The 17,045-nt window shown below is 47.4% G+C and overlaps 1 protein-coding gene across 3 annotated transcripts in view; it reads right to left on the bottom strand.

The window, feature by feature from the left end:
• Nucleotides 1–372: 372 nt before the first annotated feature.
• The window catches only part of LOC143275840 (scavenger receptor cysteine-rich type 1 protein M160-like), a 134,696-nt gene continuing 118,023 nt past the window's right edge, over nt 373–17,045 (bottom strand). For all 3 annotated transcript variants that reach the window (XM_076580130.1, XM_076580129.1, XM_076580128.1), the window contains 6 exons: nt 16,911–17,045; nt 11,972–12,081; nt 10,606–10,734; nt 7,319–7,519; nt 4,380–4,623; nt 373–563 (listed from right to left, as the gene is read on the bottom strand). The exon at nt 16,911–17,045 is cut by the window's right edge and continues 37 nt beyond it. In XM_076580130.1, the coding sequence (XP_076436245.1) occupies nt 419–563; nt 4,380–4,623; nt 7,319–7,519; nt 10,606–10,734; nt 11,972–12,081; nt 16,911–17,045 (964 nt within the window). In that variant the 3' untranslated portion in view covers nt 373–418. The remainder of the gene's footprint in view (nt 564–4,379; nt 4,624–7,318; nt 7,520–10,605; nt 10,735–11,971; nt 12,082–16,910) is intronic.

Below are 17,045 nucleotides of genomic sequence, written 5' to 3' on the forward strand. Positions count from 1 at the left end.
CTACACAACCACTACCACACAAAACACTACCACCACACACCACCACTACCACACAACCACCACACACCACAACTACACAACCACCACACACCACCACTACCACACAAAACACCACCACCACCACCACACCAAATACAACCACCAACACAGAGCAGACCAAACGACCACCATACACCATTACCACCGCATGTCATGTCCCCAATCCCCCACAACCAAACCACCACACACCACTACCACTACTTCGCACACACACACACACACACACACACAACCCCCGCCCCCCAAAAAACATAAAAAAACACACCAAAAAACCCACGCTGGCACCACCACCACCAACCTCCGCCCCCACACCCCTCCACCCCTTCACTCACGCTGGCAGGAGGGCACGTTGACCCAGTCCCGGTGGATGGAGTCGCCGTCACAGGATATGTCCATGGCCGTGGCCCCGCCCAGATGGTAGCCGGCAGCGCAGGCCAGGCGGCAGTGGGCACCCAGGTAGGTGGGGCAGGGGTTGGTCAGCAGCCTCCCGTGAGGAGGAACTGGGAACTGGGGGCACCTGCTGACTGTTTTTCGGGGGTGTGGGAGTGGAGGTGGGGGTTAGACGCACGGACGGACATACACACACGCATGCACGCGCAAGCGGACAAGCACGCACGCAGTCACACACACACACACACACACACAAAGTGGAAAAGCATACACGCAAACACGCACGCACATACACACATGCACACAAGTGAACAAGCAAACAAGCACGCACGCGCACACACACATGCACGCAAGTGGACAAACACGCACACACACATGCACACAAACACACACACAGACATGCATACATACACACACTCACACGCACACACACACACACATACACGCACAATGTTTCAGTGCTTGTTACTGCCGTAATTATTACTGAATGTTTAAAAATGTTTATTACTGCAAAGTATTGAAAGAACAAATAGTTTTGAAAGAACAAAAGCTTACGCTTGTTGGACTGAATGTTTCAATGTTTATTTCTGCATAGTTTTGAAAGAGTTAATTAAAGCTACTGCTTGTTTAATGCTACCTTCTCACCACCATCAAGAGGCGCAAATTAAAATGGTTTGGCCACGTAACAAGAGGAGAGGGGCTTGCCAAGACAGTGCTCCAGGGAACAGTCAGAGGAGGAAGGAAGAGAGGAAGACAGAAGAAGAGATGGGAAGACAACATCACAGAATGGACAGGACTGAAGCTGAGCGAGGCGGTCAAATGTGCGAAAGACAGGGATGGATGGAGAGGACTGGCTGACAGGTCATCTGTAGCGCCCCAACGGCAACCGCCATGGGGCAGCTGATGAGCTGATGATGATGGTGTTAAAAGAATAAAACCTGCTCGTTGCGCTGAATGTTTCAGAGTTTATTACGGCCCAGTATTGAAAGGATAAAAGATTCTGCTTGTATGTTAGTCAATAATATTGCAAGCCCTGGGGGCGTTGAAACGTTACATACATTCGTCTTTGTACATACAACATACAAGCAAAAATAGTGATGAAAAAAAACAACACACAACCCCCACCCCCCACAAAAAAACAACAACACACACACAAAACAACAACAACCTACAACTAGAAACAGGTCCATTCGATGAATCATCTATTTGGTTGGGATATTTGGTTTTTATAATTACACCCATTATTTGCTTTTTCGTCTTAATGTGTTTGCTTTGAGCGTGTTTGTTGTCATATATCTGCCATTACGAATTCGAACTGATCCATTTATAAACTCTGCCGAAAAGTTGTCCGAACAAAAGCAGCAGTGCACAGACCCACAGAAGCCAGTTCCGGTGATGGGCTGCTGTGTCGTCATGTGACCTACTTCTCGCACTGCCAGCGACGAAAAGTTCGCCACGAAAGCAGGCTGCACACACCACTGCTCTAAAATAAGATGGACAGCTCATCGGCCAGGAAAGCTGAAGCCAACTGGACGCCATATTGAGACTCGTATCCGGCTGCCAGTCCGTTGAGAAGTCGTCTGCTAACTGATGGTAATTTCTTATCTGTAACCATGTATCTTCGATGAAATCGTGCTATACTTGCCCCTACGACATGTTGTGTCTTGATTGATAACCGCCATGAAGCCAGCTGAGCGCTCGGCTACATATATGAAGTCACCGCTTCTATACCGACGCGAGTAGAAAAATGGCTGATCGAACACTTCCGCTGGCTTCAGTTAGCAAAAAGGGCTCAAAGAGGGCATGCACTATCCACCTATTTCTAGACCAGCATGCACACCCTCTCTACTCCCATCACTGTGGAGTGACGGCCTAGTGGTAATGCGTCTGCCTGGGAAGCAAGAGAATCTGAGTGCGCTGGTTCGAATCATAGTTCAGCCGCCGATATTTTCTCCCCCTCCACTAGACCTTGAGTGGTGGTCTGGACGCTAGTCATTCGGATGAGATGATAAACCGAGGTCCAGTGTGCAGCATGCATTCAGCGCACGTAAAAGAACCCCCGGCAACAAAAGGGTTGTTCCTGGCAAAATTCTGTAGAAAAATCCACTTTGATGGGAAAAAAACAAATAATTAAAACTGCAGCGCAGGAAAAAAATACAAAAAATATGGGTGGCGCTGTAGTGTAGCGATGCGCTCTCCCTGGGGAGAGCAGCCCAAATTTCACACAGAGAAATCTGTTGTGATAAAAAGAAATACAAATGCAAATACAAATACTACCTACTACTACTAAACAAACCAAACCAAAAAACCTCACCTTGCACGATGAAGGACACTGAAGGAGCTCACCTTGCACGATGAAGGACACTGAAGGAGCTCACCTTGCACGATGAAGGACACTGAAGGAGCTCACCTTGCACGATGAAGGACATTGAAGGAGCTCACCTTGCACGATGAAGGACACTGAAGGAGCTCACCTTGCACGATGACATTGAAGGAGCTCACCTTGCACGATGACATTGAAGGAGCTCACCTTGCACGATATAGGACATTGAGGGAGCTCACCTTGCACGATGAAGGACACTGAAGGAGCTCACCTTGCACGATATAGGACATTGAGGGAGCTCACCTTGCACGATATAGGACACTGAAGGAGCTCACCTTGCACGAGGAAGGACACTGAAGGAGCTCACCTTGCACGAGGATGGACATTGAAAGAGATCACCTTGCACGAGGAAGGACACTGAAGGAGCTCACCTTGCACGATAAAGGACATTGAAGGAGCTCACCTTGCACGATGAAGGACACTGAAGGAGCTCACCTTGCACGATGACATTGAAGGAGCTCACCTTGCACGATGAAGGACACTGAAGAAGCTCACCTTGCACGATGACATTGAAGGAGCTCACCTTGCACGATATAGGACATTGAAGGAGCTCACCTTGCACGATGACATTGAAGGAGCTCACCTTGCACGATGACATTGAAGGAGCTCACCTTGCCCGAGGACACTGAAGGAGCTCACCTTGCACGATGAAGGACACTGAAGAAGCTCACCTTGCACGATGACATTGAAGGAGCTCACCTTGCACGATGAAGGACACTGAAGGAGCTCACCTTGCATGAGGAAGGACACTGAAGGAGCTCACCTTGCACGATGACATTGAAGGAGCTCACCTTGCACGATGACATTGAAGGAGCTCACCTTGCACGATGAAGGACACTGAAGAAGCTCACCTTGCACGATATAGGACATTGAAGGAGCTCACCTTGCACGATATAGGACACTGAAGGAGCTCACCTTGCACGAGGAAAGACATTGAAGGAGCTCACCTTGCACGAGGAAAGACATTGAAGGAGCTCACCTTGCACGATGAAGGACATTGAAGGAGCTCACCTTGCACGATGACATTGAAGGAGCTCACCTTGCCCGAGGACACTGAAGGAGCTCACCTTGCACGATGAAGGACACTGAAGGAGCTCACCTTGCACGATGAAGGACACTGAAGGAGCTCACCTTGCACGAGGACATTGAAGGAGCTCACCTTGCACGAGGAAGGACACTGAAGGAGCTCACCTTGCACGATGAAGGACACTGAAGGAGCTCACCTTGCACAATGAAGGACACTGAAGAAGCTCACCTTGCACGATGAAGGACACTGAAGGAGCTCAACTTGCACGAGGAAGGACACTGAAGGAGCTCACCTTGCACGATGAAGGACATTGAAGGAGCTCACCTTGCACGAGGACACTGAAGGAGCTCACCTTGCACGAGGAAGGACACTGAAGGAGCTCACCTTGCACGAGGAAGGACACTGAAGGAGCTCACCTTGCACGAGGACACTGAAGGAGCTCACCTTGCACGAGGAAGGACACTGAAGGAGCTCACCTTGCACGATGAAGGACACTGAAGGAGCTCACCTTGCACGAGGAAGGACATTAAAGGAGCTCACCTTGCACGAGGACACTGAAGGAGCACGTGGCTCCCAAGCCCTGCCCATCGAAGGCAGGTGACCATGACGGTGTAGGCCCCCTCGTTCAGTATCACCCCGGACTTCATGCTGTAGACCACTGTGGGCCGCTCCTGGCTGTTGTCCTGGACGACGGCGTCCGGCCAGGTCACCAGGGCGGACGTCCCGCCTTTGTCGGCGGTCTTCACCACGTCTCGTGGGCACTGCACCGTCGGTGGCGTGGTGTCTGTTTGTTGAATCAAATAATCTTTAACTCTCTCCATACGAGCGGCGAAAGAGACGACGTTAACAGCGTTTCACCCCAATTACCGTCATCAAAATATTGCAAGCGGAAGGCTCTTATACTGAAGAGGTGAATGTTGACAAAGAATACCACAATTCTGACGACGGAAGCTAAAGGCTGGGTCATTCAGACACTCACTGGACATCCGAGGGGTCTGTGTAGAGGAGAAGAGAGGACTGGCCGTACTGAGTGAGTTAATTGTTCAACAGCACACATGATTACAATGAGCTTCAAGAATATGCGCTACAGCTAGATGTCTTAATAAACGATAGGAAAAACAAATTAAACTGCATGCAGGAGAAAATACAAAAAAGAAAAAAAGAAAAAAAAGGGGTGGCTCTGTAGTGTAGCGACACGCTCTCCCTGGGGAGAGCAGCCCGAATTTCACACAGAGAAATCTGTTGTGATAAAAAGAAATACAAATACAAAACGTCTTGATAAAAACAACAACAACAACAACAACAAAACCAGAGCTTAACAACAAGCTTAAAGCTTATACTGTGCTCACAACGTTGCACTTCAGTTTTTAATTGACAATGACAGCTGATGAACCGTGTCATCATTTGTTATCGATTATTAACATTCGTAAACAGTAAGTAAAGAAATGTCTGTTGTGGGATGGGGGTGTCGGGGGTGGGGGTGGGGGTGGAGGGGGTAGGGGTAGGGGTGGGACGGAGGGTGAGGGAGGGGTTATAGTAATCGTTATTATGATAATGATGACGGTGGTATTGACGATACTGATGATGATGATGATGATGATGATAGATATGATAGTCATAATGATTGAGAATGATAAGAGTAACAACAACAATAGCGACAGCAGCAACGACAATAACAACAATGATAATAATGATAATAATAATCATGATAAATAAAAACAGTGATGATAACAATGACAATGCTAATGCTAGTACTACTAGTGATGATGATGATGATGATGACCATAATGATATAATGATCACAATAACAACAATAATATTAACGGACAGGTGTTATGTAAGTAATCCATATCAATCAATCACACACACAACCCCCCCCCCCCCCACCAACGCCCCACACCTACCCCCTCCCCCCCCCAATACACACCTCCACCCACACCACCCTCACCCTGACAGAGACTAGAAGCCCCCAGTAGTTGCTCTCACTGGCCGGTGCCTCCCCCTCCCCCTCTAACACACACCCACTCCCACCTCCACACACCCACCCCTACACCCACACACATCCACCCCCTAACCACCACCCGCGCCCCCACCCACCCACATCACCCTCACCCTGACAGAGGCTATAGGAGTCTCCCTGTAGTTGCTCTACTGGCCAGTACCTCCCCTCCCTACGCCCCCAAGTCGCCATGCACACACACACACACATCCCCCCTCCATCTACACCCCCAGGACACCCACACCACCCTCACCCTGACAGAGGCTATAGGAGTCTGCCCGTTGTTGCTCCAGTACCCCCCCCCCCCCCCCCCCGAACCCTCCCCCCCCTCCGCCCTCCCACGCACCCCAGTCCCCCTCCACACACACGTCCCCCCCTCCACCCACACAACCTCACTCTGACAGTGCCTCATAGTTGCTCCACTGGCCAGTGACCCCCAAGCCACCAACCCCTTCTTCCCAGCCCTTCCCCCCTACCCTCCCCGACACCCACCCCCAGACTCCCACCCGCACACCCACCCATACACACACACACACCCAGACGTACTAACACCCCTCCCCCGACCGCACCCACCCACACCTCCACACCCACACCACCCTCACCCTGACAGAGGCTAGGAGCCCCCCCCCCACCCCGTCCCCTCCCTCCCCCCCCCCACCGTAGTTGGTCTGCTGGCTGTGACCCCCACCCCCTCTCACCTCCACACACAAACTCTCCCCCCCCTACACACACACCCACTCTTGCACTCCCACCCCCACCCATACCCACACCACACCTCCCCACCCTGACAGAGGCTAGGAGCCCCTCCCCACCCCTACACCCCCGTAGTTGCTCCAATGGCCGGTGCCCCCCACCCCCTTTCCCCCGGACACACACCCACATCCAGCCCCCCCCCTGCCCCCCGCACCCACACCATGACAGAGGCTGGGTGGTATTTGCTCTACTGGCCAGTGCCTCCTCCCCCACCCCCGACACTCCCACTCCACGACACCCCCCCCACCCAAGCTCCCCAACACACACCACCCCCCACCACCATCACCCTGACAGAGGCTAGGAGCCCCCCCCCGCAACCCCCCGTAGTTGCTCCACTGGCCAGTGCCCCCCCCTCCCCCCCCCCCCCCCCCGCTATTTCCCCACACACACTCCCCGACCCCCTCCCCCCCAAACGCACACCCCAAACCACCCTCACTGTGACAGAGGCTAGGAACCCCCCCCCCACGCCCCCCCCCCCCCACACACACACTTCCCGTAGTTGCTCCACTGGCCAGTGCCTCTCTCCCACCCCCGACACCCCCCCCCCCACCCTCCGGACACCCCCCCCCCACCACCCTCACTGTGACAGAGGCTAGGAACCCCCCCCCACACACACACACACACACACTCCCCGTAGTTGCTCCACTGGCCAGTGCCTCTCCCCCACCTCCACACACACACCCTCCCCCCCCCCCCCCCAACGCACACCACCCCCCACCACCCTCACCCTGACAGAGGCTGGGGGCCCCGTAGTTGCTCCACTGGCCGGTGGTCAGACAGCGCAGGGTGGGTCTGGTCAGCAGGGTGTAGCCTGGCAGAGTGCAGCTGACCCTGCACGACTGTCCCGGGCTGGAGCTGGCCGTGGTGCACGAGCTCGGGGTGATCTGCCCGTGTGCCGGCGCTGTCAGGGGCGGGCAGCTGGAACTTCCTGCTCGGTCGGTTGCATCACATCCAGATGAATAAATGAAAACAACAACAACATCAACAACAAAACACACACACACAAAACCCCAACCCTTATTTTTTTTTCTCTCCCGGTTTTTAATCCATTCACACCGTCAATCAATATATCCGTCTGTCAATCCTTCTCGTCAATCAATCCTTCCGTCAATCTTTGTCAATCCTTCAGTCAATTATTCTATCCGTCCGTCAATCCTTCCGTCAATCGTCCTATCCGTCCGTCAATATTTTGTCAATCGTTCAATCCTTGCGTCAATCGTTCAATCCTTCCGTCAATCGTTCTATCCTTCCGTCAATTCTTCAGTCAATCCTTCTACCTGTCCGTCAATCCTTCAGTTAATCGTTCTATCCGTCCGTCAATCCTTCTGTCAATCGTTCTATCCGTCCGTCAATCGTTCTATCCGTCCGTCCTTCCTTCATTCAATCGTTCTATCCGTCCGTCAGTCCTTCCGTCAATCGTTCTATCCATCCGTCAATCTTTTTATCCGACCGTCAATCCTTCCGTCAATCGTTCTATCCGTCCGTCAATCCTTCCGTCAATCGTTCTATCCTTCCGACAATCCTTCAGTCAATCGTTTTATCCGTCCGTCAATCCTTCAGTTAATCGTTCTATTCCTCCGTCAATCCTTCCGTCAATCGTTCAATCCTTCAGTCAATCTTCTGTTAATCGTTCTATCCGTCCGTCAATCGTTCTATCCCTTCAATCATTCTATCCGTCCGTCAGTTCTTCAGTCCATCATTCCGTCAATCTTCTGCCAATTGTTCTATCCTTTCGTCAATGGTTCTATCCTTTCGTCAATCGTTCCATCCCTCCGTCAATCCTTCTGTCAATCCTTCAGTCAATCGTTCTATCCGTCCGTCAATCGTTCAATCCTTCAGTCAATCTTCTGTTAATCGTTCTATCCGTCCGTCAATCGTTCTATCCGTCCGTCAATCCTTCCGTCAATCGTTCTATCCGTCCGTCAATCGTTCTGTCAATCCACCCGTCCGTCTACCCATCAATCAGTCTGGTTGATGGGCAGTGTCTTTCAACGAAGCAACCAGCCGACCATCAATTTATCAATTCATTCCTTTGTTCATTCATTCATTCATTCATTCCATCACTCACTCACTGAACGTGATTGATTGTCCTGTGGTTGGGCAACTCTTGGAGCCCGTCAAACATTCAATCCAACCATCCAGTGAATGAATGACTCAATCAACCAACACGTGTGGTTTTGTTATCAATCAATCAATCAGTCAATCAAACTGCCAATCAAACTGTCAATCAATCAAATTGTCAATCAATCAATCAATTTGTCATATATCAATCAATCAATCAGTTGATCAATCAATCAATCAAATTGTCAAGCATTCAATCAATCTGTCATATATCAATCAATCGACCGATCAATCAATCAATCAATCAATTCATTCAATCCATCCATCCATCAATCAATTAACCAACAAACAAACCAATCAAATTGTTATATATCAATCAATCAACCACCCAATCAACTTATATAAATCAATCAATCAAATTAGTATATCAATCACATTGTTATCAATCAATCAATAAATCAATCAATCATATTGTTATCAATCAATCAATCAACCAACCAACCAATCCACCATTCAATCAACCAACCAACCAACCAACTTGTTATATAAAAATCAATCAATCAATCAAATTAGTATATCAATCACATTGTTATTAATCAATCAATAAATCAATCAATCAGACTGTTATCAACCAACCAACCAATCCACCATTCAATCAACCAACCAACTTGTTATATATAAATCAATCTATCAATCACATTGTTAGCAATCAATCAATCAGATTGTTATCAACCAACCAACCAACCGGCCAACAAACCAACCAACCGATCCACCATTCAATCACTCCATCAACCAATCCACCATTCAATCAACCAATCCATCATTCAATCACTTCATCAACCAATCCATCATTCAATCACTCCATCAACCAATCCATCACTCAATCAACCGATCCATCATTCAATCAACCAATCCACCATTCAATCACTTCATCAACCAATCCACCATTCAATCACTCCATCAACCAATCCACCATTCAATCACTTCATCAACCAATCCACCATTCAATCAACCAATCCACCATTCAATCAACCAATCCATCGTTCAATCAACCGATCCACCATTCAATCACTCCCTCAACCAATCCACCATTCAATCACTTCATCAACCAATCCACCATTCAATCCACCGATCCACCATTCAATCAACCAATCCATCATTCAAGCAACCGATCCACCATTCAATCAACCAATCCATCATTCAATCAACCGATCCACCATTCAATCAACCGATCCACCATTCAATCAACCAATCCATCATTCAATCAACCGATCCACCATTCAATCAACCAATCCACCATTCAATCACTCCCTCAACCAATCCACCATTCAATCACTTCATCAACCAATCCACCATTCAATCACTCCATCAACCAATCCACCATTCAATCACTTCATCAACCAATCCACTATTCAATCAACCAATCCATCGTTCAATCAACCGATCCACCATTCAATCACTCCATCAACCAATCCACCATTCAATCACTCCATCAACCAATCCATCATTCAATCAACCAATCCATCATTCAATCAACCGATCCACCATTCAATCACTCCATCAACCAATCCACCTTTCAATCACTCCATCAACCAATCCAACATTCAATCACTCCATGAACCAATCCACCATTCAATCAACCAATCCATCATTCAATCACTCCATCAACCAATCCATCATTCAATCAACCAATCCACCATTCAATCAACCAATCCATCATTCAATCACTCCATCAACCAATCCATCATTCAATCAACCGATCCACCATTCAATCACTCCATCAACCAATCCACCATTCAATCACTTCATCAACCAATCCACCATTCAATCACTCCATCAACCGATCCACCATTCAATCACTCCATCAACCAATCCATCATTCAATCAACCAATCCACCATTCAATCACTCCCTCAACCAACCCGTCATTCAGTCACCGGGACTGACCACTGACCGGTGCCACAGGTCTGTTTGTCAGACTGCAGTGTCATGCCGTCAGGACACAGGCACTTGTGGCCGTTGCCTGTGGTGGGGATGCAGATATGGGAGCACCCCGCGCCGTCACTGCCGCACCCGTTCGGACCTGGGTGGGAAAGAAACCACGTGAGAGAGAGGCAGAGAGAGACAGAGAGAGAGAGAGAGAGGGTGAGAGAAGACAGAGAGAGGGGAGGGGGGAAGAGAGAGAGGGAGAGAGAGAGAGAGAGCGACAGAGAAAGAGAGAGAGACACAGAGAGAGACAGAGACAGAGCGAGAGAGAGAGAGAGACGGAGAGACAGAGAGAGGCAGAGAGAGAGAGAGAGAGAGAGAGCGACAGAGAGAGAGAGCGAGAAAGAGAGAGAGAGAGAGAGAGAGAGACAAAGAGTGAGACAGAGAGAGAGAGACAGAGAGAGACAGACACAGAGAAAGACACAGACACACACACACACACAGAATGAGAGAGAGAGAGTGAGAGAAACAGAGAGAGAGACAGAGAGACAGACATAGAGAGACAGAGACAAAGAGAGTGAGAGAGAGAGAGAGAGAGAGAGAGAGAGAGAGAGAGAGAGAGAGAGAGCGAGAGAGAGAGACCGAGAGTGAGAGAGAGACCGAGAGAGAGAGACAGAGAAAGAGAGAGAGAGAGAGAGAGTGAGAGAGAGAGAGAGAGAGAGAGAGAGAGAGAGAGAGAGAGAGAGAGGTATACACCTTGGCCGCGCTGCATGAGACGATCTTAGCAGCGTTAAGTTTGCGCAGAGTTAAGAACGTTCCTAAGTATATGAAATCTACCACGGTCGGGTTGCACGAAGTTTGCTTATCGTCGTTATAAGAATGCTCCTAACTCTCCCACGGAAAATCCCCTATACTTAAGAACACTGTCATTTTTATCTAACTCTAAGAAGCAAGCTTAGCATTGCAAAGATCGCATCATGCAACCCATTGGGATGGAGATGACAACAAAAAAAAAGTAAAAAAAAAAAAAGAAAAAAGAGAGAAAAAAAAAAGAGAAAAAAAGAGGAAAAAAAAAGAAGAAAAAAAAAAGAGAGAAAAGTTTGCTCCTGAGATGGGTTGCATGGGGGAAAAACAGCAGTGCTATGGTTGCTTATCGTCGTTAAGAATGTTCCTAACTCAACAATAAATCCCACATACTTAGGAACAAGAAAGAAAGAAAAAAAAAAAAGAAAAGTTTTCACCTGGGGCTGGCTGCATGAGCGAACATGGCAGCGCCAAGTTTGCTTATCGTCGTTGTCTAAACCCCCTTTTCTCTCTCTACAACACACACACACACACACTCTCTCTCTCTCTCCAACACACACACACACACACACACACACGCACGCACGCACCTTGTGGCCCTGCTCCATTCACATGCACGTGCACATCGTTGATACGTCCGAACGTGGACGGTCCTATCTTCACAGCCTCCGTCCCGTCAACCCTGATGCGTTTGATTTCGCTGAAACAACAACAACGTCATCATAATCCTACGTAATCCCGTCTACAACTGCAACGATGTCGTCATAATCCTGCTTCATCTCATCCACCTGATGCCTTTGATTTCGTTGAAACAACCACAGAGTCAATCTCATCATAATCCTTCCTAATTCGGTCAATCCTGATGCGTTTGATTTCGCTGAAATACCAACAAAGTCATCATAAATCTTACGTAATCCCGCGTACAAATGCAACGATGTCGTCATAATCCTGCCTAATCTCATCCATCCTTCCTAATCCGGTTTACACTGAAGCGTTTTATTTCGCTGAAATAATCACAAAGTCATCGTAATCCTACCTAACCCCATCCAAACTAATGCATTTGGTTTTGCTGAACTGAGAAAAAAGTCTTCAGAATTCTGTCTAATCCCGTCTTCATTGATGCGTTTGCTTTCGCTGAAGTTACAACTAAGTCATCATAATCCTACCTAAATCTGTCTATCTTGACGCGTTTGATTTCACTGAACTAACAACAGAGTCTTCATAATTCTGCCCAATGTTCTCTACAATAAAGCATTTGCTTTCACTAAAATAACAACAAAGTCATCATAATCGTACCTAATTCTGTCTACCTAATGTGTTTGATTTCGCTGAAACAGCAACAAAGTCATCACAGTCCTTCCTAATTCTGTCCAACCTGATGTGTTTGATTTCACTGAAACAACAACGACGTCATCATAATTCCTACGTAATCACGTCTACAACTGCAACGATGCCACCATAATCCTGCCTAATCCAGTCCACATTTGATTTCGCTGAAACAGCAACAAAGTCCACACTGATGCATTTGATTTCGTTGAGATAACCACAAAGTCATCATAATCCTTCCTAATTCTGTCCAACCTGATGCATTTGATTTCGCTGAAATAACGTCATCATAATCCTACGTAATCTCGTCTACAACTGCAACGATGTCGTCATAATCCTGCTTCATCTCATCCACCTGATGCCTTTGATTTCGTTGAAACAACCACAAAGTCAGTCTCATCATAATCCTTCCTAATTCTATTCAATCCTGATGCGTTTGATTTCGCTGAAATACCAACAAAGTCATCATAAATCCTACGTAATCCCGCTTACAAATGCAACGATGCCGTCATAATCCTGACTAATCTCATCTCTCATCTCTTCCTAATCCGGTTTACACTGAAGCGTTTTATTTCGCTGAAATAATCACAAAGTCATCGTAATCCTACCTAATCCCATCCAAACTAATGCATTTGGTTTTGCTGAACTGAGAAAAAAGTATATTACAATTTGTAACATACAGTCTTATCCCGTCTTACAATGAAGGTATGTTGAGCTTGTCCAGACTCCCCAAGATGTGATAATAGAAATGAAAACAGGTGATTCACGAGCACACCAAGTTCACGTCGGGCTTCTAATCTGAGGTCCCGGATTCGAATCTCGTACAAAAGCCTGTGGTGTAAGGTAAGATATTTACAGATCTCCTAGTCACATATGTGCAACTCTAGGCCTAACCCCTATGTGTGTGATACGCAAGCAGAGATCAAATAAGCACGTTTCAAGATCCTGTATCCATGCCAGCGTTGGATGGTTATGAAACAGGAACATACCACGCACCCTCCAAATGGAGTATGTCCTACAGGCGGGTAAAATGCAAAACAACATCAACGTATCCACAAAATGTACCATGCGTCTGAGTTATTACGCGTCCGAAATTGATTATGCACAGGAAACGAAGATGAGTCCCATGATGCCATTATTCGTGCACTAACCCAGAAGCAGCTCTGAAATGCCTAGACTTGTCTCAACCGAGGATAGGCTATATATATCCAGCATAATCAAATAATAATAATCCTATCTATTATATCTATAAACGCGAACTTGTGCAGAGACAAATCGAAGCGCTTGCTCATCTCATCCACCTGATGCTAATTCTTAAACGAACAACGAAGACAGCAAGGGCGGAAGGGAGGTATTGGGAAATGTTTAACCAACTTGAGAGTACTGAACTGCGAGCGAACCAGGAAGTTCATTCCAATTGCAAGTCCAAACAAGACAAAAACGCGCCAACTGTTTGAATCTGTAGCGCTAAACAAGATGAACCGAGCCGTCGAGAGAGCAATGAGTTAATTGAAGCAATCCACATCTAAGGCTCATTTCTTTCTAATCTCGTTTTGCTTCGACAGCTTACATTCGGCGAATCCATAGATCCACAAATCGGACGTCGTGAAGATCGCTGCCGTAACCCGCTTGTGTTGAGTCAGCACCCCAGCAGACTGTGCGCATTTCATACGGGAGTCTTGGATTGATGGTCTGGCAACTGCCGCAATCAAAGGGTTGAGCTGCATCTAATCCCTCTCAGATGGACGGGGCAGATTTGCTCGCTAATTGTACAATAATGCCCCCAACACAACCACCCTAACTCGTCTCACTGCGCGGAACTTCCACGGTAGAACTAACCACGAAAGAGGCTTTCATAATGTCTTGCCCAATGTTCTCTACAATAAAGCATTTGCTTTCACTAAAATAACAACAAAGTCATCATAATCGTACCTAATTCTGTCTACCTAATGTGTTTGATTTCGCTGAAACAGCAACAAAGTCATCACAGTCCTTCCTAATTCTGTCCAAACTGATGTGTTTGATTTCACTGAAACAACAACGACGTCATCATAATTCCTACGTAATCACGTCTACAACTGCAACGATGTCACCATAATCCTGCCTAATCCAGTCCACATTTGATTTCGCTGAAACAGCAACAAAGTCATCACAGTCCTTCCTAATTCTGTCCAACCTGATTACTGCCTAATCCAGTCCACATTTGATTTCGCTGAAACAGCAACAAAGTCATCACAGTCCTTCCTAATTCTGTCCAACCTGATTACTGCCTAATCCAGTCCACATTTGATTTCGCTGAAACAGCAACAAAGTCCACACTGATGCATTTGATTTCGTTGAGATAACCACAAAGTCATCATAATCCTTCCTAATTCTGTCCAACCTGATGCATTTGATTTCGCTGAAATAACGTCATCATAATCCTACGTAATCTCGTCTACAACTGCAACGATGTCGTCATAATCCTGTAATCCTGCTTCATCTCATCCACCTGATGCCTTTGATTTCGTTGAAACAACCACAAAGTCAGTCTCATCATAATCCTTCCTAATTCTGTCAATCCTGATGTGTTTCATTTCGCTGAAATACCAACAAAGTCATCATAAATCCTACGTAATCCCGCTTACAAATGCAACGATGCCGTCATAATCCTGACTAATCTCATCTCTCATCTCTTCCTAATCCGGTTTACACTGAAGCGTTTTATTTCGCTGAAATAATCACAAAGTCATCGTAATCATACCTAATCCCATCCAAACTAATGCATTTGGTTTTGCTGAACTGAGAAAAAAGTATATATTACAATGTTGTAAACCAATTTACAAGTCTTTTTCCCGTCTTACAAACGAAAGAGCTATCGTTGACAGCCTATGTCCAAGACTCCCCCACAGGTGTAGATAGATAGAAATAGAAAAGAACAGGGGATGACGAGCCAACAGCCGAATGGTTTCAGCGTTGGGCTTTCAATCTGAGGGTCCCGGGTTCGAATCTCGGTGACAACGCCTGGTGGGTAGAGGGTTGAGATTTTTCAGATCTCCCAGGTCAACATATGTGCAGACCTGCTAGTGCCTGAACCCCCCTTCGTGTGTATACGCACGCAGAAGATCAATTAATAAGCACGTTAAAGATCCTGTAATCCATGCCAGCGTTGGATGGGTTATGGAAACAGGAACATACCCAGCATGCACCCTCCGAAAGTGGAGTATGGCTGCCTACAAGGCGGGGTAAAAGACAAAACAAAACAAACAAACGGTCATACACGTAAAATGTTACATGTCTGTCTGAGTGTGTATGTACGCGTGCCTGAAATGATTGAATGACACAGGAAACGAATGATGAGCGCCCAGTGGCAGCCGTCATTCGGCTCTACCCAGGTAGGCAGCCTGCTGTGAAATGCGCTTAGAGCTTGGTCTGCGACCGAGGATAGGCGCTATATAAGTATCCACATTAATCAATAATAATAATAATAATAATTATTATATTTATATAACGCTGAATCTTGTGCAGAGACAAATCAAAGCGCTTTCGCACCAGTCATTCACACGCATGCGTAACTTTAAAACTGGAAAAACTGAAGACAAGGAAGAGGCAGGGAAGGGAGGTTATTTTGGGAAGAGATGGGTTTTAAGACCAGACTTGAGAGTATTGAGACCTGACGAAGCGAAAGAGGAAGTTCACTCCAATTGCAAGGTCCAGAGACAGAAAAAGAACGGCGGCCAACAGTCGAGTGTTTGAATCTGGGTATGCGTAAACAAGAGTGGATCCGAAGCCGGTCGCAGAGAGCGAGATGGAGTGTAGAGTTGAAGGCAGCCACAGTAGTAGGAAGGGGCATCTTTCTTTCTTTTCTTTTCTTTTGCGTTCGACAGCTACGCAGTCAGGGTCGAAGTCCGAGGGATGCCACAAACTCGGACGTCCGGTGAAGATCGGCTGCCGTCCCCCAGAGCTTGGTGTTGAGGTCAGCACCCCCAGGCCAGGACTGCTGCCGCATCTTCTCATACTGGGGGCAGTCTTGGAGAATATGGGATGTGGTCTGGTCAGCGTGGCCGCAATCACATAGGGATGTGGCTGCCACTCCAATCCTCTTCAGAGGCAGGGGCAGATTTGTGAATACATTTGTAACAATAATGCCCCAACACACACACACACACACACACACACACACACACACACACACACACACACACCACCACCACCAGAACTCACTGCGCGGAACTCTGCCAGTCAGTAAGGTAGAGGTGCTGGTTGTACAGAGCCATGCCGAAGAAGTGAGCGCCGCTTTCAGAATAGATCTGGTGGCGGTTGCCCCCGAACAGGTCAGAGTACTCCACCTTGTCGTCA

Source organism: Babylonia areolata, chromosome 31, assembly GCF_041734735.1.
Source record: "Babylonia areolata isolate BAREFJ2019XMU chromosome 31, ASM4173473v1, whole genome shotgun sequence".
NCBI classification, from domain to species: Eukaryota; Metazoa; Mollusca; class Gastropoda; order Neogastropoda; family Buccinidae; genus Babylonia; species Babylonia areolata.